Source organism: Pseudophryne corroboree, chromosome 12, assembly GCF_028390025.1.
Source record: "Pseudophryne corroboree isolate aPseCor3 chromosome 12, aPseCor3.hap2, whole genome shotgun sequence".
NCBI classification, from domain to species: Eukaryota; Metazoa; Chordata; class Amphibia; order Anura; family Myobatrachidae; genus Pseudophryne; species Pseudophryne corroboree.
In genome coordinates this window covers 54421969-54446185 of record NC_086455.1, presented here as the reverse complement: position 1 = coordinate 54446185, position 24217 = coordinate 54421969, and the positions used below count along the sequence as shown (strand labels likewise).

At 47.6% G+C, this 24217-nt stretch overlaps 1 protein-coding gene across 6 annotated transcripts in view; it reads left to right on the top strand.

Moving 5' to 3' along the window:
- Window positions 1–24217, top strand: part of LOC134980629 (mis18-binding protein 1-like) — a 142888-nt gene that overhangs the window by 94167 nt on the left and 24504 nt on the right. For all 6 annotated transcript variants that reach the window (XM_063947531.1, XM_063947530.1, XM_063947527.1 and 3 more), the window contains 5 exons: window positions 932–2870; window positions 3411–3628; window positions 21235–21386; window positions 22511–22656; window positions 23215–23302. In XM_063947531.1, coding sequence (XP_063803601.1) covers window positions 932–2870; window positions 3411–3628; window positions 21235–21386; window positions 22511–22656; window positions 23215–23302 — 2543 coding nt within the window. The remainder of the gene's footprint in view (window positions 1–931; window positions 2871–3410; window positions 3629–21234; window positions 21387–22510; window positions 22657–23214; window positions 23303–24217) is intronic.

The window sequence follows — 24217 nt, the reverse complement described above, 5'->3', positions numbered from 1 at the left end:
TTTTCATTGCATTATGTCATGCTCTCCTTGGACAACTTCCATCTCAAGGAATTTGTATTTTCTTATTTTTTTATTTTCACTTCACTCAGTACTGCAACCTAGATTTGTGACAGACACTTGGTGTTCTCTTCATGTTGGTTTTTGACTCAATCAGAAATCTTCACAGGGTAATACACAGATGCTCCATTCTTCCCATCCCTACATCCTTCCCTGTGTGTATCCGTTGCAGTTGACAAGTAACTTCAACTCTTTAGTGCAAGACCAAGCTACCAGCAGCTTGATTGCTACCCTTTTCTGTCTGCATTGCTCTCCAGTCTTTGGCAACAGGGGCAAAATGCCTGTGTCCTAACCGTCACATCCAAACTGTCACTTTCATGCTTGGGAGAGCGGGCATCTGCATCCTGTCTTCTGCAGATAGTCCCCACTTGTGCCCTTATCCTTGGAATCCGAATGAGGTTGCATGTACACTCTAGATGTAGAGCTGCCTGTCTAGGCATTTTTAGTAAACTCGGCCCAAGTCTGCAGAGGTGTCACCTATTTATTGCACATGACTTCTCTCATTGCCACACGTTGGACTAGAGATCACCCTTTTGGTCAGCCTTTTAGGTGTAGAAGGATTAAGGGGAGTTTTTACACACACAAAAATTACGGCTTTTCTCAGACATTGTAGGAGGACACAAACCAATCCCAAACATGACTGTTATTCTGTTCTACTCTACTCTTGTCTCATCATTGCTGATCTAGTGTAAAAACTTAAGACTGTAATGGAGAAAAAGATCTGGATTTCTCCTTGCGAGATGTTGCAGAGTCTGTCTCCTTACAGCCTTGGCTTAAATAGCAAGTACAAAATAAAAATTGATGGGAGTTATTTTATAGTCTTCTCAAATTATTATTCTGTTTTGTTTGATATATTTTTACTTTCCTCCTTTAGTATCTAAAGACATCCGTGAAATGCTTTCAAAATCCAAGGCTACTCTGAGCAGCTCGAAGAGTCTTCTATTAACCATCCCTGAGGAGTGTAAGGAAAGTCACCTCAAGGATTCTCCTCCACTATTGTTCTCACCCACGCAATCTAAAAATGATCTGAAAATAAAAAAATTGCAACATAAAGTTCGTCCTGATAGTTCAGAAGACACTGGTAGAGACATCATGTTTGATAGTGAGCCAAATGTGGAGTGTGGGAAGCCAGAAATAGAGGCGAAAACTACCAGGAGCAAAAAGACTTCTCAGGCCACCTCAAGCTCCTCCAGGTGCTTGTCCGAAGACAGTGACGTTGAGCTAGTGCTCTCGTCAGACCAAGATTCCTCTGATGATTACATACCTTACTTGAATAGTAAAACTAAACCAAAGCCAGTCTCTAGAAAAGTGTTACCAGCACGTAAGTGTCAACTAAATCGTTCACTAAAAAATGCTAGAAGTCTGAAAACAAATAAAACAATAAAATCTAATTCTACATTAAGTAGAAGACTACCTTCTCGTTCTCTAAAGTTTTGGAATGATCAATTAGCTTTTCAGGAGTCACCTGACAGAATTAGTTCAGGAAAGCCATCTAAACTGAGCAAAACTCAGAATAACCCAACTGTTCCAAATCCTGCCCCAAGTACAAAAAGACAACAGTCTCATTCTGCACGGACATTGAGCGATTTAGGAGAAGCTCGGGGTTCTGTTGCAGAAACTGGTTCCATAAGGGAACTACGAACGCTGAATAGGGCTCGGCGAAAAGCAACACTTCCTAAGCCTGCCCCAGCTAAGAGGAGACAGCCAATTCGTTCTGCAAAACAACGGAGCAGCTTTGCAGAACCTGAGGACTCTGAAGAGGAAAATGAGTCTGGAAAGGTATTGAGGCAGCTGACTAGAGCTCGGATGAAACAAACGCACCCAAAACCTGCCCCAGTTAAAAGGGGGCAACCATTGTGTTCTGTACAACTACAGAAAGATGTAGCAGAATCCGAGGATATTGAGGAGGAAAATGTTTCAGGAAAGGAACGGAGGCAGCCATCAGGCTCTCTGAAGAAGCATACTCTTACTGTTCATGATTTAGGTAGGAAGAAAAAAACATCCCATTCTGCACAACAACTGAGTGATATTATGGAATGTCCGGGTTCAGAAGAGGAAACCATTTCAAGAAAGTGCTCTCCGCAACCAACTAGCACTCAAAAGAAAAACTCGCATCCTGGTCATGGCACAGGGGAAAAAAGCCAGCTAGCCAGTTCTACGCAACCAGAGAGTTATTTGGCTAAGGTTTGTGACTCTGAAGAGGAAAATGTTTCAGTTGGACACTCTGAGACTAATGATACAAAGAAACAAACCCCTTCATATCATTCCCCAGGTAGCGGAAAGCATTCGTCTAGTTCTGACCAACACTTGATTAATGTTAGAAGGAACGTAACCGTTTCCAATCTTGCATCAGACACAATGCCTCTCTCTCGCACTGCAAAGCTTAAGAACCATTTAGCAGAGTCTGGAAAGGAGAACAGTCATGGGGAGAGTCCTATGAAACGTAGCAGTACTCGAAAACAACAGAGACCATCTACTCCCAGCTCAAGCAGAGGAAAATCATCATCTCTCCGTGCAGAACAAGAAACCTGTAAGGAATTGGGTACCATTGTCAGTCCAAAAATAAATGGTAACATAAATCCTAAAGAGAGCGACAATGAGAATAAGGACCATGAACCTGGAGACCGAAACCAACCAGAGAGGAGCAGTAAATATCGCCACAGATTGAATGACAGTCTCAAAAAACTCCCCAAGAACGTGATGCACAAATCCGATCTTTGGTCCAACCCCGACAGACTATCACCCTTTAAACCATCTTCAGCAATAAGCTGTGAGGAGGAGTGGACGGAGAAAGAACTTAAGAAGCTTTACAAGCAAGTATTAACGTATTTGTGAATGGGCTGTTCTACATCATATGGGGGATTCAATTGTACCCAGTAATTTTTTGCGTAGTGAAAACTGAACTTTATTTTTATTTTAACGTGATTTCTATTTTTCCGAGTAATTTAATTCCCAACCCAACCACTCCCTGACCCCCCACCCTTCTGCTTTACTGTTCAAAAACATTCCTAAGGATGCATAAAATCCAAGTTTTGATAAACAGGGGAAACTGTAATGGCGGGTGAATTGCAGGTTCCGCAAGTTCCTGGGGAGTCTGGCCAGTGTTTTAAAATGGAAAATCTGATTGCCATTTTAAGTGGTCGCCACTTTTAAAAATCGGACAGACTCTCCTAAATTTTGCCGTTACCGGCAAGTTGTGGGCTATTGAATCATCCCCCTCTCCCCCCCCCCCCCCCCCTTAGTTCTTGAATATTTTGTACACAGAAAGATACAGCAGTCAGTAGTGAGAGCAGTAAGCGGGTGAGACTAGGGTAGTGAGATTAAACTTGAATAATCATTTTGTGGCATTACAGGGCAGTCTCTTCATTACCACCATACAAGAGAGGATTTTGGCAGGATGTTGCAATGGCTGTAGGGAGTAGATCTGCACAGCATTGCCAGGAGAAATATATGGAGAGACAGCAGACAAAGGGATCAAAAGCACAATCCAAGAAGAAAGCAAAGACTGCCAAGAAGAAAGTGGGTGCTGCCAAGAAGAAAGCAGGTGCTGCTGAGAAGAAAAAGCAAGAAGGTAAGAATATCAACAGCAAAACAAAGCTGTTGAGATCTCGTGTATCTGACAATTCCTGTGGTGCAGTACACGTTGCAGTCCACTGGGTGCCAGTGTGTACTATGGTCTGTTTTCTAATAGCTTAAGTACTTTTACTGTGTAGTTACTTCTGAACACACTTGAGTGCAGTCTAAACAGTCTTTCTCTAACGTCCTAAGTGGATGCTGGGGACTCCGTCAGGACCATGGGGAATAGCGGCTCCGCAGGAGACAGGGCACAAAAGTAAAAGCTTTAGGATCAGGTGGTGTGCACTGGCTCCTCCCCCTATGACCCTCCACCAAGCCTCAGTTAAGATTTTGTGCCCGGCCGAGAAGGGTGCAATCTAGGTGGCTCTCCTAAAGAGCTGCTTAGAGTAAAAGTTTTGTTAGGTTTTTTATTTTCAGTGAGTCCTGCTGGCAACAGGCTCACTGCTACGAGGGACTTAGGGGAGAGAAGTGAACTCACCTGCGTGCAGGATGGATTGGCTTCTTAGGCTACTGGACACCATTAGCTCCAGAGGGAGTCGGAACACAGGTCTCACCCTGGGGTTCGTCCCGGAGCCGCGCCGCCGACCCCCTTGCAGATGCCGAAAAGTGAAGAGGTCCAGAAACCGGCGGCAGAAGACTCTTCAGTCTTCATAAGGTAGCGCACAGCACTGCAGCTGTGCGCCATTGTTGTCAGCACACTTCATAGCAGCGGTCACTGAGGGTGCAGGGCGCTGGGGGGGGGCGCCCTGGGCAGCAATGATAGTACCTTATTCTGGCTAAAAATACATCACATATAGCCCCTGGGGGCTATATGGATGTATTTAACCCCTGCCAGGTCTCAGAAAAACGGGAGAAGAAGCCCGCCGAAAAGGGGGCGGGGCCTATTCTCAGCACACAGCGCCATTTTCCCTCACAGAAATGCTGGTGGGAAGGCTCCCAGGCTCTCCCCTGCACTGCACTACAGAAACAGGGTTAAAACAGAGAGGGGGGGCACTTATTTGGCAATATGTATATATATTTATTAAAATGCTATAAGGGAAAAACACTTATATAAAGGTTGTCCCTGTATAATTATAGCGTTTTTGGTGTGTGCTGGCAAACTCTCCCTCTGTCTCCCCAAAGGGCTAGTGGGGTCCTGTCCTCTATCAGAGCATTCCCTGTGTGTGTGCTGTGTGTCGGTACGTATGTGTCGACATGTATGAGGACGATGTTGGTGAGGAGGCGGAGCAATTGCCTGAAATGGTGATGTCACTCTCTAGGGAGTCGACACCGGAATGGATGGCTTATTTAAGGAATTACGTGATAATGTCAACACGCTGCAAGGTCGGTTGACGACATGAGACGGCCGGCAAACAAATTAGTACCTGTCCAGGCGTCTCAAACACCGTCAGGGGCTGTAAAACGCTCATTTACCTCAGTCGGTCGACACAGACACGGACACTGACTCCAGTGTCGACGGTGAAGAAACAAACGTATTTTCCTTTAGGGCCACACGTTGCATGTTAAGGGCAATGAAGGAGGTGTTACATATTTCTGATACTACAAGTACCACAAAGAAGGGTATTATGTGGGGTGTGAAAAAACTACCTGTAGTTTTTCCTGAATCAGATAAATTAAATGAAGTGTGTGATGATGAGTGGGTTTCCCCCGATAGAAAATTATTGGCGGTATACCCTTTCCCGCCAGAAACACCCTTTAGGGTGGATAAGGCGCTCACACGCTTATCAAAACAAGTGGCGGTACCGTCTCCAGATAGGACCGCCCTCAAGGAGCCAGCTGAGAGGCTGGAAAATATCCTAAAAAGGTATATACACACATACTGGTGTTATACTACGACCAGCGATCGCCTCAACCTGGATGTGCAGCGCTGGGGTGGCTTGGTCGGATTCCCTGACTGAAAATATTGATACCCTTGACAGGGACAGTATTTTATTGACTATAGAGCATTTAAAGGATGCATTTCTATATATGCGAGATGCACAGAGGGATATTTGCACTCTGGCATCAAGAGTAAGTGCGATGTCCATATCTGCCAGAAGATGTTTATGGACACGACAGTGGTCAGGTGATGCAGATTCCAAACGGCACATGGAAGTATTGCCGTATAAAGGGGAGGAGTTATTTGGGGTCGGTCCATCGGACCTGGTGGCCACGGCAACAGCTGGAAAATCCACCTTTTTTTACCCCAAGTCGCATCTCAGCAGAAAAAGACACCGTCTTTTCAGCCTCAGTCCTTTCGTCCCCATAAGGGCAAGCGGGCAAAAGGCCAGTCATATCTGCCCAGGGATAGAGGAAAGGGAAGAAGACTGCAGCAGGCAGCCCATTCCCAGGAACAGAGCCCTCCACCGCTTCTACTAAGTCCTCAGCATGACGCTGGGGCCGTACAAGCGGACTCAGGTGCGGTGGGGGGTCGTCTCAAGAGTTTCAGCGCGTAGTGGGCTCACTCGCAAGTGGACCCCTGGATCCTACAAGTAGTATCCCAGGGGTACAGATTGGAAATTCGAGACGTCTCCCCCTTGCAGGCTCCTGATGTCTGTTTTACCAACGTCTTCCTCCGACAGGGAGGCAGTATTGGAAACAATTCACAAGCTGTATTCCCAGCAGGTGATAATCAAAGTACCCCTCCTACAACAAGGAAAGGGGTATTATTCCACACTATATTGTGGTACTGAAGCCGGACGGCTCAGTGAGACCTATTCTAAATGGATAATTTTTGAACACTTACATACAAAGGTTCAAATCAAGATGGAGTCACTCAGAGCAGTGATAGCGAACCAATAGGGTGTCCCTGGACATCAAGGTTGCTTACCTCCATGTCCCAAATTGCCCTTCTCACCAAGGGTACCTCAGGTTCGTGGTACGGAACTGTCACTATCAGTTTCAGACGCTGCCGTTTGGATTGTCCACGGCACCCCGGGTCTTTACCAAAGTAATGGCCGAAATGATGATTCTTCTTCAAAGAAAAGGCGTCTTAATTATCACTTACTTGGACGATCTCCTGATAAGGGCAGGGTCCAGAGAACAGTTGGAAGTCGGAGTAGCACTATCTCAAGTAGTTCTACGACAGCACGGGTGGATTTTAAATATCCAAAATCGCAGCCGTTTCCGACGACACGTCTGCTGTTCCTAGGGATGGTTCTGGACACAGTCCAGAAAAAGGTGTTTCTCCCGGAGGAGGAAGCCAGGGAGTTATCCGAGCTAGTCAGGAACCTCCTAAAACCAGGAAAAGTGTCAGTGCATCATTGCACAAGAGTCCTGGGAAAAATGGTGGCTTATTACGAAGCGATTCCATTCGGCAGATTCCACGCAAGAACTTTTCAGTGGGATCTGCTGGACAAATGGTCCGGATCACATCTTCAGATGCATCAGCGGATAACCCTATCTCCAAGGACAAGGGTGTCTCTCCTGTGGTGGTTACAGAGTGCTCATCTTCTAGAGGGCCGCAGATTCGGCATTCAGGATTGGATGCTGGTGACCACGGAGGCCAGCCTGAGAGGCTGGGGAGCAGTCACACAAGGAAAAAATTTCCAGGGAGTGTGATCAAGTCTGGAGACTTTTCTCCACATAAATATACTGGAGCTAAGGGCAATTTACAATGCTCTAAGCTTTGCAAGACCTCTGCTTCAAGGTCAGCTGGTATTGATCCAGTGGGACAACAACACGGCAGACGCCCACGTAAACAGACAGGGCGGCACAAGAAGCAGGAGGGCAATGGCAGAAACTGCAAGGATTTTTCGCTGGGCGGAAAATCATGTGATAGCACTGTCAGCAGTGTTCATTCCGGGAGTGGACAACTGGGAAGCAGACTTCCTCAGCACAACCTCCACCCGGGAGAGTGGGGACTTCATCGGGAAGTCTTCCACATGATTGTGAACCGTTGGGAAAGACCAAAGGTGGACATGATGGCGTCCCGCCTGAACAAAAAACTGGACAAGTATTGCGCCAGGTCAAAAGACCCTCAGGCAATAGCTGTGGACGTTCTGGTAACACCGTGGGTGTACCAGTCGGTGTATGTCTTACCTCCTCTGCTTCTCATACCCAAGGTATTGAGAATTATAAGACGTAGAGGAGTAAGAACTATACTCGTGGCTCCGGATTGGCCAAGAAGGACTTGGTACCCGGAACTTCAAGAGATGCTCACAGAGGACTCATGGCCTCTGCCGCTAAGAAGGGACTTGTTTCAGCAAGTACCATGTCTGTTCCAAGACTTACCGCGGCTGCGTTTGACGGCATGGCGGTTGAACGCCGGATCCTAAGGGAAAAAGGCATTCCGGAAGAGGTCATTCCTACCCTGGTCAAAGCCAGGAAGGAGGTGACCGCACAACATTATCACCACATGTGGCGAAAATATGTTGCGTGGTGTGAGGCCAGGAAGGCCCCACGAAGAGATTTCAACTCGGTCGTTTCCTGCATTCCTGCAAACAGGAGTGTCTATGGGCCTCAAATTGGGGTCCATTAAGGTTCCAATTTCGGCCCTGTCGATTTTCTTCCAAAAAAGAATTGGCTTCAGTTCCTGAAGTCCAGAAGTTTGTCAAGGGAGTGCTGCATATACAACCCCCTTTTGTGCCTCCAGTGGCACTGTGGGATCTCAACGTAGTTCTGGGATTCCTCAAATCACATTGGTTTAAACCGCTCAAATCTGTGGATTTGAAATATTTCACAGGGAAAGTGACCATGCGGTTGGCCCTGGCCTCGGCCAGGCGAGTGTCAGAATTGGCGGCGTTTGTCTCACAAAAACCCATATCTGATTGTCGATTCGGACAGGGCAGAGCTGCGGACTCGTCCCCAGTTTCTCCCTAAGGTGGTGTCAGTGTTTCACCTGAACCAGCTTATTGTGGTACCTGCGGCTACTAGGGACTTGGAGGACTCCAAGTTGCTAGATGTTGTCAGGGCCCTGAAAATATAGTTTCCAGGACGACTGGAGTCAGGAAAACTGACTTGCTGTTATCCTGTATGCAACCAACAAACTGGGTGCTCTTGCTTCTAAGCAGACGATTGCTAGTTGGATGTGTAGTACAATTCAGCTTGCACATTCTGTGGCAGGCCTGCCACAGCCAAAATATGTAAATGCCCATTTCACAAGGAAGGTGGGCTCATCTTGGGCGGCTGCCCGAGGGCTCTCGGCTTTACAACTTTGCCGAGCTGATACTTGATCAGGGGCACACCCTGACTGAGGAGGACCCGGAGTTCTCTCATTCGGTGCTGCAGAGTCATCCGCACTCTCCCGCCCGTTTGGGAGCTTTGGTATAATCCCCATGGTCCTGACGGAGTCCCCAGCATCCACTTAGGACGTTAGAGAAAATAAGAATTTACTTACCGATAATTCTATTTCTCGTAGTCCGTAGTGGATGCTGGGCGCCCATCCCAAGTGCGGATTGTCTGCAATACTTGTACATAGTTATTGTTACAAAAATCGGGTTATTATTGTTGTGAGCCATCTTTTCAGAGGCTCCGCTGTTATCATGCTGTTACCTGGGTTCAGATCACAGGTTGTACAGTGTGATTGGTGTGGCTGGTATGAGTCTTACCCGGGATTCAAAATCCTTCCTTATTGTGTACGCTCGTCCGGGCACAGTATCCTAACTGAGGCTTGGAGGAGGGTCATAGGGGGAGGAGCCAGTGCACACCACCTGATCCTAAAGCTTTTACTTTTGTGCCCTGTCTCCTGCGGAGCCGCTATTCCCCATGGTCCTGACTGAGTCCCCAGCATCCACTACGGACTACGAGAAATAGAATTATCGGTAAGTAAATTCTTATTTTTATATGGTACGTATAGCAAGAACTGTATCTAATTCAGGTATAAATGGCACTTTTCTAACTCAAAGTTTTATATATATATATAGTTCTACAAATTTCTGGCTTAGGCATAATTCATAGACACTGAATTCAGTTCCCCCAAATTCCCTCCCTTCCCTTATGCTATTTTTTATTTTTATTTTGATGTGGTACTCATAAAGTTTATGTTGACAAAGAAGCCCATCAACAGGGTAAGCTGCATCAACTTTCAAAAGAGGACAAGTGGAGCAGTTGCCTATAGCAACTAATCTGCTTCTAGCTCTCATATTTATCAAGTGCATTCTTTAGAATAACAAGAAGCTGACTGGTCTATTGGCAGCTTCTCTACTATACCTCTTATGAAGACTTGATGCATCTTCCCCTTATGGTCTGTTAAATTCAGGAAACCTTCTTTTCTTTCTTTCTTTTTTTTTTGTTTTAATTCTGCATAAGAAAATAGGAATTTAATACCTACCAGTAATCCCTTTTCTCGTAGTCCGTAGTTGATACTGGGAATGTACTTTAGTACCATGGGGTATAGATCGGGTCCATTGGAGCCTGGCACTTTAAGAAATCATTAGTGTGTGCTGGCTCCTCCCGTCTATGCCCCTCCTAGCAGACTCAGTCTAGGAAAACTGTGCCCAAGGAGACGAACATACTTTGAGAGAAGGATACAAACACAAAAAGCGGTGCGGCAAGGAACCAACACAACAAAATAACCAATATAGCGGAGCTACCCAGATCATAGGAAAGCAACGCTAATTATAACAAGGATAGCAAGGCTAACCAAAACATGGAACATGGAACAAGGACAGCAACAGCAGACCCATCCAAGAACACTTACAACCATGTAAGCAGGAAAACGAAGCACTGAGGCGGGCGCCCAGTATCCACTACGGACTACGAGAAAAGGAATTACTGGTAGGTATTAAATTCCTATTTTCTCTAATGTCCTAGTGGATACTGGGAGTGTACTTTAGTACCATGGGGAAGTCCCAAAGCTCCCAGAACAGGTGGGAGAGTGCCGAGACCCCTGCAAAACAATCTGACCAAACTGAAGGTCATCTGTGGCCAAGGTGTCGAACCTGTAGAACTTTACGAATGTGTTCGAACCAGACCAAGTAGCTGCACGGCACAACTGTAAGGCTGAGATATCCAGGAAGAACCCACTGACCTAGTGGAATGGGCCTGGATAGAACTCTGCAGCGGCAATGCTGCCAAACAATAGGCTTGTTGAATGGTCAACCTGAGCAAACAAGCAATGGACTGCTTTGAAGCAGGACGTCCAATTTTGGTAGCGTCCTAAAGGACAAAAAGTCTGACTTCTAGTGATGAGCTGTCCTCTTGACGTAAATCATTAAAGCCCTCACAACGTCCAAAGACTTTGGAGCAACCGATTTGTCAGACAGTACCGGAACCATTATCGGTTGATTAATGTGAAAAGCCGACACCACCTTAGGCAAAAACTGCAGGTGAGTCCTGAGCTCTACCCAATCCTCGTGAAATATCAAATATGGGCTCTTACAGGATAAGGCTCCCAATTCTGACACGCGTCGTGCAGAGGCTAAAGCCAGCAACGTGACAGTCTTCCACGTTAGATATTTCAAGTACACCCTGTGTAAGGGTTCAAACCAGACTGACTGTAGAAAAGTCAGGACCACATTGAGATCCCAGGGAGCTGTGGGAGGGGCAAAGGGTGGCTGAATGTGAAGAACACCCTTTAGGAAAGTCTGTACTTCTGGGAGTACTGCAAGTTGTTTCTGGAAGACTATAGAGAGCCGAAATCTGAACCTAACCATAGGCCCTTATCCACACCTGCTTGCAGGAAAAGCAGAAAACTGCCAAGTCAAAACTCCGCAGGAAGATATTTTCTACCCTCGCACTGCGAGACCTATTTCTTCCAGATACGATGGTAATGTTTGTACGTGACCACTTTACGGGCCTGGACCATAGTGGAAATAACCTTGGATGGGAGACCTTTTCTGGTTAAAATCTCCCTTTCAACTTGCAAGCCGTTAACCGTAGCCGCAGTAAGTCTGGATAGACAAACTGTCCTTGTTGAAGAAGGTCCTTGAGTAGCGGCAGAGACCAAGGTTCCTCCAGGGACATGGTCAGGAGGTCCGTGTACCAGGCCCGTCAAGGCCAATCTGGGGCAATTAGAGTTGCCTGAACTCTTAACCTTTTGAGTCTTTTTAGAACTCTTGGAACGAGAGGGATTGGAGGAAACAGATACACGAACTGGTAGTTCCATGGCGTCTTCAGAGCATCCACTGCTGCAGCCTGTGGATCCCTCATTCTGGAACAGTAACGACGGAGCTTCTTGTTGAGACGAGAAGCAATCAGGTCTATCTGCGGACAGCCCCACCGGTGAATTAGTTGTTGGAACACCTGAGGATGAAGATCGTGCCTGCTGAAGACGTCCGCTTCCCAGTTGTCCACTCCTGGATGGAATATGGCTGAGATGGCACTTGCATTGGCTTCCGCCCGGAGGAGTATCCTTGAACCCTCTCGCATTGCGGCCCTGCTTCTTGTTCCTTCCTGTCGGTTTATGGACGCCACCGCCGTGGCGTTGTCTGACTGCACCTGGATAGCTTGATTCAGAAGGAGATAGGAGGCCTGCAGAAGAGCATTGTAAATTGCCCTGAGTTCCAGGATATTTATAGGAAGAGCAGATTCCTGGCTCGACCATTTACCCTGAAACTGGCCCCCCGGGGTCACAGCCCCTCAACCCCAGAGACTGGCATCCGTTGTCAGTAGGGTCCAAGACTGGGTGCTGAAAGACCAGCCCTCCACAAGGTGAGAAACTTGTAGTCCCCACAACAGGGAGATCCGTGCTTTTGGTGAGAGTGTTATACTTTGGTGCATGTGCAGGTGAGAACCTGACCACTTGTCCAGCATATCCAGCAGGAACGGATGCGCATGACACCTGCCGTACTGTATTGCCTCGTAGGAAGCTACCATCTTGCCCAGCAATCGAATGCAAAGATGAATTGAGACTTAGCGGGGCCTGAGCACCGAGCGGATCATAGCCTGGATAGTCGAGGCTTTGTCCATCGGAAGGAATACCTTCTGAGATACCATGTCCAGGATCATTCCCAGGAACTGAATTCTCCGAGACTGTTCCAGGTGAGACTTCTGGAAATTAGGATCCATCCATGTTCCGTAAGCAGGCGAGTTGTCAAGTTCGATGCTGTGTAGCAGTTATCTGGACACCGCCTTTATGAGAAGATCGTCCAAGTATGGGACTGTGTTGACTCCCATCTTGCGCTATTGCAGAATCATCTCCGCCATGACTTTTGTGAAAACCTTGGAGCATTGGAGAGACCAAAGGGTAAGGCCTGGAACTGGAAGTGTTGATCCATTACAGCGAACTAAAGGTAAGCTTGATGGGGCTGCTATATCGGGATATGAAGGTATGCATCCTTTATATCCAGAGATACCAGGAACTCCCCTCCTCCTCCTCCTCCTCCAGACCGGAGATCACTGCCCTTAGGGATTCCATTTTGAATTTGAACACGCAAAGATACGGGTTCAGGGCGTTGAGGTTCAGGATCGGCCTTGCCGAGCCGCCCGGCTTCGGAACCACAAAGAGACTTGAATAAAATCCCCTTGTTTGCAGCAGAGGAGTAACTGGAACAATAACTCCTGTGGAAAGCTGTTTTTTTATTGCTTCTTGCAAGGTAACTCTTGCTACAGGTGTAGCTGGTAAGGCCGACTTGAAGAATCTGAGAGGAGGAAGTTCCTGAAATTCCAGCCGGTATCCTTGGGATATGAGATCCATCACCCAAGGATCCCGGCAGGACTTTGCCTATATTTGGGCGAAGTGCTGAAGGCGAGCACCTACCTGGAAGTCGCCTTGCTGCTGGGGCCAACCGTCACGCGGGGGGCTTTGTGGTTGAGGATCCGTAGGCAGAGATCCAGTAGCCGCAAGTTTACGGGACTTCCCGTGAGTTCCTTTAGCAGCATTGAAGGCACCTCTGGCTGAGCCTCTGAATTTTGCCACACTAAAGGACTGCAGAGAGGGCCCAGGGTAGGGACGTCTAGCAGGAGGTGCAGCAGATAGGTAAACTTACCTTCTGTTACCTGAGATAGCCACTTGTTTAGTTCTTCTCCAAACAAGGCATTCCCTGTAAAATGAAGGTTCTCAACACCCCTGTTGGAATCTGCATCTGCTGACCACTGACGCAGCCACAGGGCTCTTCGAGCCGAGACCGCCATAGCCGTGGTACGGCCGTTAATGAGATACAATTCCTTAACCGCCTCACTCATAAAGTTTGCAGCATCCTGGATATGCTGTAGCAGTGTAATGATTTCATCCTTGGGTAGAGAATCAAACCCATATATTATATTGTCGAACCATTTAACAATGGCTCTAGATAGCCAGCCGCAAGCAATAGTGGGGCGTTGTGCTACATCCACTGCAGTATACATTCATTTGAGTGTAGTCTCGATCCTGCGATCAGCTGGGTCTTTGAGGGAGATAGCTCCAGGTACATGCAGTACAATTTTACGTGACAGCCTGGAACTGAAGTATCCACGGACTGTGGGTTTTCACAATCTTTCCTATCCTCAGCAGGAAAGGAATTTAGTAACCGCTTGCGAGTAATACATTTCTTGTCGGGATTTGCCCACGCATCTTTGGAAAGGGAGTTTAACTCTTTTGAGAAAGGTGACAGGATTTTGGTTTAACATTAAAAAAACAATTCCTCTTCTGGTTCTGCCTCCTTATCTTGTCTGTTGAGGGCTCCATAATAGCATAAATCAGGGCCACAACCCCCGGGGACAGTGCATTGTCATTTTCCCCCTCCAGTTCCCCGTCATCTAACTCAGGCATTTCAGTGTCAGTCAGCCTGGACACCTGTAGGAGTGTGCGTTTGAGAGACCACCAGAGGGGGCTGACCCGCCTGTCTGTGGTGAGCAGTCTTAATCAAGAAATCCTCTACAGGCTGTTTCCTGCTTCGTAGCAGCTAACTCTGTATTTATATCAGTAATCATTGTTTTAAATGATTCCAACCATGCAGGTTCCTGCAAGCCGCTACCTTGAGAGGGTAGAGAACACTGGGTACATAGTAGGAACCCTTTTGATGAGGGTGTAAACTTGGTGTTGCAAGAAGGACACACATTTTTTTCCCAGACATGCTTACAGCAGAAAACAGATATATAACCGTGCAGTGACGCACATTAGTGAAACAGCACAATAAGCCCAGACAACCCCCGAATGGAGTGACACAGAGAGGATTTGGGACCAGCACACAATACCTCAGACCAAAGCAGGGCTCCGCTGGGTATATTATAACTTTCTCTGACGTCCTAGTGGATGCTGGGAACTCCGTAAGGACCATGGGGAATAGCGGCTCCGCAGGAGACTGGGCACAAAAAGTAAAAGCTTTAGACTAGCTGGTGTGCACTGGCTCCTCCCCCTATGACCCTCCTCCAAGCCTCAGTTAGATTTTTGTGCCCGAACGAGAAGGGTGCAAGCTAGGTGGCTCTCCTGAGCTGCTTAGAAGTAAAAGTTTAAATAGGTTTTTTATTTTCAGTGAGTCCTGCTGGCAACAGGCTCACTGCATCGTGGGACTAAGGGGAGAAGAAGCGAACTCACCTGACTGCAGAGTGGATTGGGCTTCTTGGCTACTGGACATTAGCTCCAGAGGGACGATCACAGGTTCAGCCTGGATGGGTCCCGGAGCCGCGCCGCCGGCCCCCTTACAGAGCCAGAAGAGCGAAGAGGTCCGGAGAAAGCGGCGGCAGAAGACGTTCCTCTCTTCAAATAAGGTAGCGCACAGCACTGCAGCTGTGCGCCATTGCTCTCAGCACACTTCACACTCCGGTCACTGAGGGTGCAGGGCGCTGGGGGGGAGCGCCCTGAGACGCAATAAAAACGATATAAAAACCTTATATGGCTAAAAAAAAAAAAAAAAAAATGCATCACATATAGCTCCTGGGCTATATGGATGCATTTATCCCCTGCCAGTTTCCTGAAAAAAGCGGGAGAAAAGGCCGCCGTGAAGGGGGCGGAGCCTTTCTCCTCAGCACACAAGCGCCATTTTCTTTCACAGCTCCGCTGGAAGGACGGCTCCCTGACTCTCCCCTGCAGTCCTGCACTACAGAAACAGGGTAAAACAGAGAGGGGGGCACTATTGGCAGCTAATATATAAATACAGCAGCTATAACAGGGAGTAACACTTATATAAGGTTATCCCTGTATATATATAGCGCTCTGGTGTGTGCTGGCAAACTCTCCCTCTGTCTCCCCAAAGGGCTAGTGGGGTCCTGTCCTCTATCAGAGCATTCCCTGTGTGTGTGCTGGGTGTCGGTACGATTGTGTCGACATGTATGAGGAGGAAAATGATGTGGAAGCAGAGCAATTGCCTGTGTTAGTGATGTCACCCCCTAGGGAGTCGACACCTGACTGGATGGTAGTAATTAAAGAATTACGTGACAATGTCAGCACTTTGCAAAAAACTGTTGACGACATGAGACAGCCGACAAATCAATTAGTGCCTGTTCAGGCGTCTCAGACACCGTCAGGGGCGCTAAAACGCCCGTTACCTCAGATGGTCGACACAGACCCTGACACGGATACTGAATCCAGTGTCGACGGTGACTAGACAAACGTAATGTCCAGTAGGGCCACACGTTACATGATCACGGCAATGAAAGAGGCTTTGAACATTTCTGACACTACAAGTACCACAAAAAAGGGTATTATGTGGGGTGTGAAAAAACTACCAGTGGTTTTTCCTGAGTCAGATGAATTAAATGAGGTGTGTGATAAAGCGTGGGTTTCCCCCGATAAAAAACTGCTGATTTCTAATAAATTATTGGCACTACACCCTTTCCCGCCAGAGGTTAGGGCACGTTGGGAAACACCCCCTAGGGTAGATAAGGCGCTCACACGCTTATCAAAACAAGTGGCGTTACCGTCTCCTGATACGGCCGCTCTCAAGGAACCAGCTGATAGAAGGCTGAAAAATATCTTAAAAGGTATATACACACATACCGGTGTTATACTGCGACCAGCGATCGCCTCAGCCTGGATGTGCAGCGCTGGAGTGGCTTGGTCGGATTCCCTGACTGAAAATATTGATACCCTGGATAGGGACAGTATATTAACTATAGAGCATTTAAAGGATGCATTACTATATATGCGAGATGCACAGAGGGATATTTGCACCCTGGCATCTAGAGTAAGTGCGATGTCCATTTCTGCCAGAAGAACGTTATGGACGCGACAGTGGTCAGGTGATGCGGATTCCAAACGACATATGGAAGTATTGCCGTATAAAGGGGAGGAGTTATTTGGGGTCGGTCTATCGGACCTGGTGGCCACAGCAACGGCTGGAAAATCCACCTTTTTACCCCAGGTCACCTCTCAGCAGAAAAAGACACCGTCTTTTCAAACCCAGTCCTTTCGTCCCTATAAGGGCAAGAGGGAAAAAGGCCGCTCGTTCCTGCCCCGGGGCAGAGGAAGGGGAAAAAGACTGCACCATGCAGCCTCTTCCCAGGAGCAGAAGCCCTCCCCTGCTTCTGCCAAGTCCTCAGCATGACGCTGGGGCTCTGCAAGCAGACTCGGGCACGGTGGGGGGCCGTCTCAAGAATTTCAGCGCGCAGTGGGCTCACTCGCAAGTGGACCCCTGGATCCTGCAGGTAGTATCACAGGGGTACAAATTGGAATTCGAGACGTCTCTCCCTCGCCGGTTCCTGAAGTCTGCTCTACCAACGTCTCCCTCCGACAGGGAGGCGGTATTGGAAGCTATTCACAAGCTGTATTCCCAGCAGGTGATAATCAAGGTACCCCTCCTACAACAGGGAAAGGGGTATTATTCCACGCTGTTTGTGGTACCGAAGCCGGACGGCTCGGTGAGACCAATTTTAAATCTAAAAATCTTTGAACACTTACATAAAAAGGTTCAAATTCAAGATGGAGTCACTCAGAGCAGTGATAGCGAACCTGGAAGAAGGGGACTATATGGTATCTCTAGACATCATGGATGCTTATCTCCATGTCCCAATCTACCCTTCTCACCAAGGGTACCTCAGGTTTGTGATACAAAACTGTCATTATCAGTTTCAGACGCTGCCGTTTGGATTGTCCACGGCACCACGGGTCTTTACCAAGGTAATGGCCGAAATGATGATTCTTCTTCGAAGAAAAGGCGTATTAATTATCCCTTACTTGGACGATCTCCTGATAAGGGCAAGGTCCAGGGAACAGTTAGAGGTCGGAGTAGCACTATCTCAGGTAGTGCTACGTCAGCACGGGTGGATTCTAAATATCCCAAAATCACAGCTGATTCCAACAACACGTCTACTGTTCCTAGGGATGATTCTGGACACAGTCCAGAAAAAGGTGTTTCTCCCGGAGGAGAAGGCCAGGGAGTTATCCGAGCTAGTCAGGAACCTCCTAAAACCAGGACAGGTGTCAGTGCACGAGAGTCCTGGGAAAAATGGTAGCTTCTTACGAAGCGATTCCATTCGGAAGATTCCATGCAAGAACTTTTCAGTGGGATCTGCTGGACAAATGGTCCGGATCGCATCTTCAGATGCATCAGCGGATAACCCTATCTCCAAGGACAAGGGTATCTCTTCTGTGGTGGTTACAGAAGGCTCATCTTCTAGAGGGCCGCAGATTCGGCATTCAGGATTGGATGCTGGTAACCACGGATGCCAGCCTGAGAGGCTGGGGAGCAGTCACACAGGGAAGAAATTTCCAGGGCTTGTGGTCAAGCATGGAAACGTCTCTTCACATAAATATCCTAGAGCTAAGGGCCATTTACAATGCCCTAAGTCAAGCAAGGCCTCTGCTTCAGGGTCAACCGGTATTGATCCAGTCGGACAACATCACGGCTGTCGCCCACGTAAACAGACAGGGCGGCACAAGAAGCAGGAGGGCAATGGCAGAAGCTGCAAGGATTCTCCGCTGGGCAGAAAATCATGTGATAGCACTGTCAGCAGTGTTCATTCCGGGAGTGGACAACTGGGAAGCAGACTTCCTCAGCAGACACGACCTCCACCCGGGGGAGTGGGGACTTCATCCAGAAGTCTTCCAAGTGATTGTAAACCGTTGGGAAAAACCAAAGGTGGACATGATGGCGTCCCGTCTCAACAAGAAACTGGACAGATATTGCGCCTGGTCAAGGTACCCTCAGGCAATAGCGGTGGACGCTCTGGTAACTCCGTGGGTGTTTCAGTCGGTATATGTGTTCCCTCCTCTTCCTCTCATACCAAAAGTACTGAGAATCATAAGAAGGAGAGGAGTAAGAACGATACTCGTGGCTCCGGATTGGCCAAGAAGAACTTGGTACCCGGAGCTGCAAGAGATGCTCACGGAGGACCCGTGGCCTCTACCTCTAAGGAAGGACCTGCTCCAGCAGGGACCTTGTCTGTTCCAAGACTTACCGCGGCTGCGTTTGACGGCATGGCGGTTGAACGCCGGATCCTGAAGGAAAAAGGCATTCCAGATGAAGTCATCCCTACCCTGATCAAGGCCAGGAAGGATGTAACTGCAAAACATTATCGCATTTGGCGAAAATATGTTGCGTGGTGTGAGGCCAAGAAGGCCCCTACGGAGGAATTTCAACTGGGTCGTTTCCTACATTTCCTGCAAGCAGGATTGTCTATGGGCCTAAAATTAGGATCCATTAAGGTTCAAATTTCGGCCCTGTCGATCTTCTTCCAGAAAGAACTGGCTTCAGTGCCTGAAGTTCAGACGTTTGTCAAAGGGGTACTGCATATACAGCCTCCTTTTGTGCCTCCAGTGGCACCTTGGGATCTCAATGTAGTTTTAGGGTTCCTAAAATCACATTGGTTTGAACCACTTGCCACAGTGGATTTGAAATATCTCACATGGAAAGTGGTAATGCTGTTGGCCCTGGCTTCAGCCAGGCGCGTATCAGAATTGGCGTCTTTATCCTATAAAAGCCCTTACCTGATATTTCATTTGGATAGGGCGGAATTGAGGACTCGTCCTCAATTTCTCCCTAAGGTGGTTTCAGCGTTTCACATGAATCAACCTATTGTGGTACCTGTGGCTACTAGGGACTTGGAGGACTCCAAGTTGCTGGACGTAGTCAGGGCCTGCCACAGCCAAAATCTGTAAAAGCCCATTCCACAAGGAAGGTGGGCTCTTCTTGGGCGGCTGCCCGAGGGGTCTCGGCTTTACAACTTTGCCGAGCAGCTACTTGGTCAGGGGCAAACACGTTTGCTAAATTCTACAAATTTGATACCCTGGCTGAGGAGGACCTGGAGTTCTCTCATTCGGTGCTGCAGAGTCATCCGCACTCTCCCGCCCGTTTGGGAGCTTTGGTATAATCCCCATGGTCCTTACGGAGTTCCCAGCATCCACTAGGACGTCAGAGAAAATAAGAATTTACTTACCGATAATTCTATTTCTCATAGTCCGTAGTGGATGCTGGGCGCCCATCCCAAGTGCGGATTGTCTGCAATACTTGTATATAGTTATTGTTACAAACAAATCGGGTTGTTTATTGTTGGAAGCCATCTTTTCAGAGGCTCCTACGGTTATCATACTGTTAACTGGGTTCAGATCACGAGTTGTACGGTGTGATTGGTGTGGCTGGTATGAGTCTTACCCGGGATTCAAGATCCTTCCTTATTATGTACGCTCGTCCGGGCACAGTGTCTTAACTGAGACTTGGAGGAGGGTCATAGGGGGAGGAGCCAGTGCACACCAGCTAGTCTAAAGCTTTTACTTTTTGTGCCCAGTCTCCTGCGGAGCCGCTATTCCCCATGGTCCTTACGGAGTTCCCAGCATCCACTACGGACTATGAGAAATAGAATTATCGGTAAGTAAATTCTTATTTTCTAAGAGCACAGCGATGTAACTGCTATATATGCGCACCCCCCTTTCTATCAGACCCCCTGGTACCAGTACAAATGGTGGTTCAGTGGCCTCTGTGAAGGAGCAGAGTCAGTGTGTAGCCTGTAGGCAGCAGCAGCAGAAAATGGCGCCTTCCAGCTTCTGGTCCCGCTCCCGGGAAGCACCGTCCCTTCAGTGGCGCGCGGCCCCTATAGGATTATACTGGCATTTTAAGTGAAACTGTGTAAAAAAAAAAAAAAATCCCCTTTCTACCTTGTGCCAGTGTGGGTCCGCGACGGGCACCGCAGCTCGAGGCCCTTATACCACCATTGTCACCGGGGACCCGCTAACCGGGACCCCGGTGCAGTACTCAACGCACTGCGTCTACTTCGGCATCTGTTAGGGGTGGGGGCATGCTGCCGGCATGGGCTCACACCCTGGGGGCATGAGAAACAGCACCTCGGGAGCTCAGTGTCCTGTCAGCGGGGTTACGAACCATTAAATCTATATTAAGTTGGTTCTGTCCCGCCCTAAGTCCCATGATGCAGGCAGACTGGTTGCTAACCACTGCTGCCTGCAAATAAACTAACAGAAATTCTGAAGAAAACTCTCTGGAGCTCCAGACAATGCACCCGGCTCCTTGGGCACATTTTCTAAACTGAGTCTGCTAGGAGGGGCATAGAGCACACACTAATTTATTTCTTAAAGTGTCATGCTCCAATGGACCCGATCTATACCCCATGGTACGAAAGTACATTCCCAGTATCCACTAGGACGTTGGAGAAATTATGTTTATATATAGTTGTATACTACACCTAGCCATTGTGCGCAACATAGATGCATCGTCATTGTAGTGATTCCCGGACTTTGTACTCATTTCTTAATTTAGTGCATTTATAGCTGCATCCAAAGTTGTATAGTTTCATGGGCACTTTGTTGTAGACTATGCAGCACGGTCGGATGGACTGGGGACATAACCGTAATTGGGTGTGATTTCTGTCTCATAGCGAGCAGTGAAGAAAAGGATACTGTAAAAATCACAGCGAAAGCAGGGACTCTGAAAAGAAAGCGGCAAATGCGGGAATTTTTGGATCAGATGGAGAAGGATGACCATGACGATCTGTTCAGTGATACGATGTTCCAGAGTGATAAAGTGAAGGTAAGCCACTGCAATGGGATTGCTACAGTTACAGCCATTATATTATGAAAATGCATTTCTTCTTCAGGGTCCATAGTCTCCACAGGTAAGATATTGGGATGTAGGTGGATTGAAAGGACTGGGCACCAAACAGTTAAAGCTTTTAGAGCTCCCAGGATGCTCCGGTCTTTCCCTCCTATATCCCACCCCCAGCCCAGGCTATCTGTTTCGTTTTGGTGCCGGCGCTGCTGCTCCTTCAACTCCCAGCTGTTACCGCAACACCAGTAACTGGTCTTGTGATTCCGGTGGGCACCACAGACCTCTGCTAGCCTACTCCCTGTGGACCCCAGACTGCAGTGGGGGTACAGGTAAGGTGGGACCTCACTAGTCCCCAGCTCAGGGTGTAATTCCACAGCTGCTTCCCACCCCTGAGCTGCTTCTCCTTCACCCTTCTCCCCCTCAGACGCTCAGTAGCCATTTTAACATGAGTGCTGAAGCTGCAGGTCTCTGGGAACGCTGGGTCTGGTCTCCCTCTATACCTCTCCCAAGGGCCAGGTTATACAGCGCTAAATCCTACCAGCCACTGCTGTCTGAGCAGTTTGATTTTAGTGCCCATTGCAGTTGTATATTTAATTCTGCATTGTATATGAATTGTGCTAGCTCTGCTGTCTGACTTTGTCAGCTTATACCTATCCCTTTTATTAATAGTACCCCAAGATACAGGTGTATAGGGGTTCACTATACTTCACATTTACAAGTGTTTGTGAAGGCTGTTACATTGCTATACACTCATTATTGTCCGATAGTGTGTTATACTGTAACTGCTGCTATGTCTAACAAAGGCAAAGGTAACTAGGAGGCTGCTGCTCCTCTGACTCTCATGCAGGTCCTGTTCAGTGGGATTATCCTCTCAGGACATTGTACAGGATGGTCTGTGTGCATCATAGTATTAAATGCCAGGCTCCTCGTACCACATCTATACCTCAATGTTCCAGTGTCCCCATGGAACTAGAGGAAAAAGATTTTACTGCAACAAAAACTTGTGATTTCATATTCGGTCAGGTTAAGTTTGCTTTATAAACACAGACGTTTGCTGCTTTCTAATTTTACTGACATTATCTTCTGTTTTTATTTTATACATGTAGCTGCCGAGATTGAGCAGCAGTCAAGAGGATTTTGACTTCAATCTGCCTGAGCTCAACCCAACCACGCCTACATCTTCTGTCTTCTCGCTGGCTTCTACTCCTCAGTGTGAATATCTCACCCCCGGAATGCTGGAGCCACTGAACATGTGAGGCCACAACTGAAACTGCATCTTGTCATTAGCTAGACCAGGGGTAGGCAACCTGTGGCTCTCCAGCTGCTGTGGAACTACACATCCCAGCATGCACTGCCACAGTTTTAGAACATCCAAACAGCAAACCTGTGGCAGGGCATGCTGGGATCTGTAGTTCTACAGCAGCTGGAGAGCCGCAGGTTGCCTACCCCTGAGCTAGACTGTCCAGCACTTCATGTGATCAGCAGGAGGTGATGGGGAGCAGTGGTGGGAGGCTTGGTCAATGGTCACTTGTAGCATGATTCCACAGCAGCTTTGACATTGACAAAAAGCTGGAATAATGAAGTATTAGGTATGGCTGGCCATGCCACTGAAGCTTGCCTGAACCAGTGATGTGATAGAGATGCATCACCCTCTGTGATTGGCTGTTCTATACCACATGCTAGACACTCGCTAAGGTGTACACCGTTTCATAATTTTCTAACCATTTCATATTTGCTATAGTAGGCTTCACTATTATAATTGTAAAATGTGGTTTTACTTGCTCATTAAGTGATGTATTTATTCACACAGGGATGAGAATGATAAGTATGTGTACAGACTTCAGAAAAGCCACAAGTGGGACAAGATCATGTGCTGGGACAAGCTAAAGAAGCGATCGGTATGTTTTGGCTAGATTATGTCAGTGGAGATGTTTATCTTACAGAAAGAATGGTCTGTCTGCTCCTATCATTGGACGTGTTAACCTGTTTGCCAATGTGATTATGTTGCGCTACCAAGCATTGTCCATTTAAAGATAGAGAAGTAGGCTTTGCATTCAGGGACTTCATTAGAGGTATTGCAGGTGAATGGTCAGTATGGTTTTATGGTGGTTCTGTTTCATGCACTAGTTGGAAGCAGTCTCTCGTGTGGGTCATGCTCTATTTAGATCACTGGGTCCTAGTCTGTATACAGGCTGTATTCTCGTGTTTTGTTAAGCCCAACAATGCTGTGTGTATAGGCTGTTGGTGACGTTACAAGTATCGGGTCAGTGGGCTGTAATGTTACCGGTATTTGGTATGTACTGAGGCTACTGCATGGAGATCTAGAGACTTCTTATTCTGGCATCTCCAGTTTTAATAGTGGAAGCAGGAGCTTAAACTCGTATAACAATAATCTCTGGAGAGACTCCTAACAGACACCAGTCTCGAGTGCTGTGGGTCGGTCACATTGCAGCCGACCTTTCAGCGAAGGTGGACTCAGCAATAGACCCTTTCTATCAATGTCTTGAACTTAGGGCAATTTTCCAGGCATTAGCTATGACTCAATCTCTATCTACTTTCTCTTTCATCCACTAGGGGACACTGGAACAGTCTTATACAATAGGGGGTGTGAAGCTTGCAACCGGAGGTGTGGCACAATCTAAAATTAGCATTGTCTGCACAGCCGGCTCTTCCCCCTTCACAGCCCTCCTCCCTCAGTTTGAAAAATTGTGCTAGGAGGAAAGAAGCACAATATGGGAGCTCTGCTCCATAAAGAAATTTCTTTTTATTTTTTGTCATTTATGACCGACCCAATCCCTCCTAACTAAAAGGAG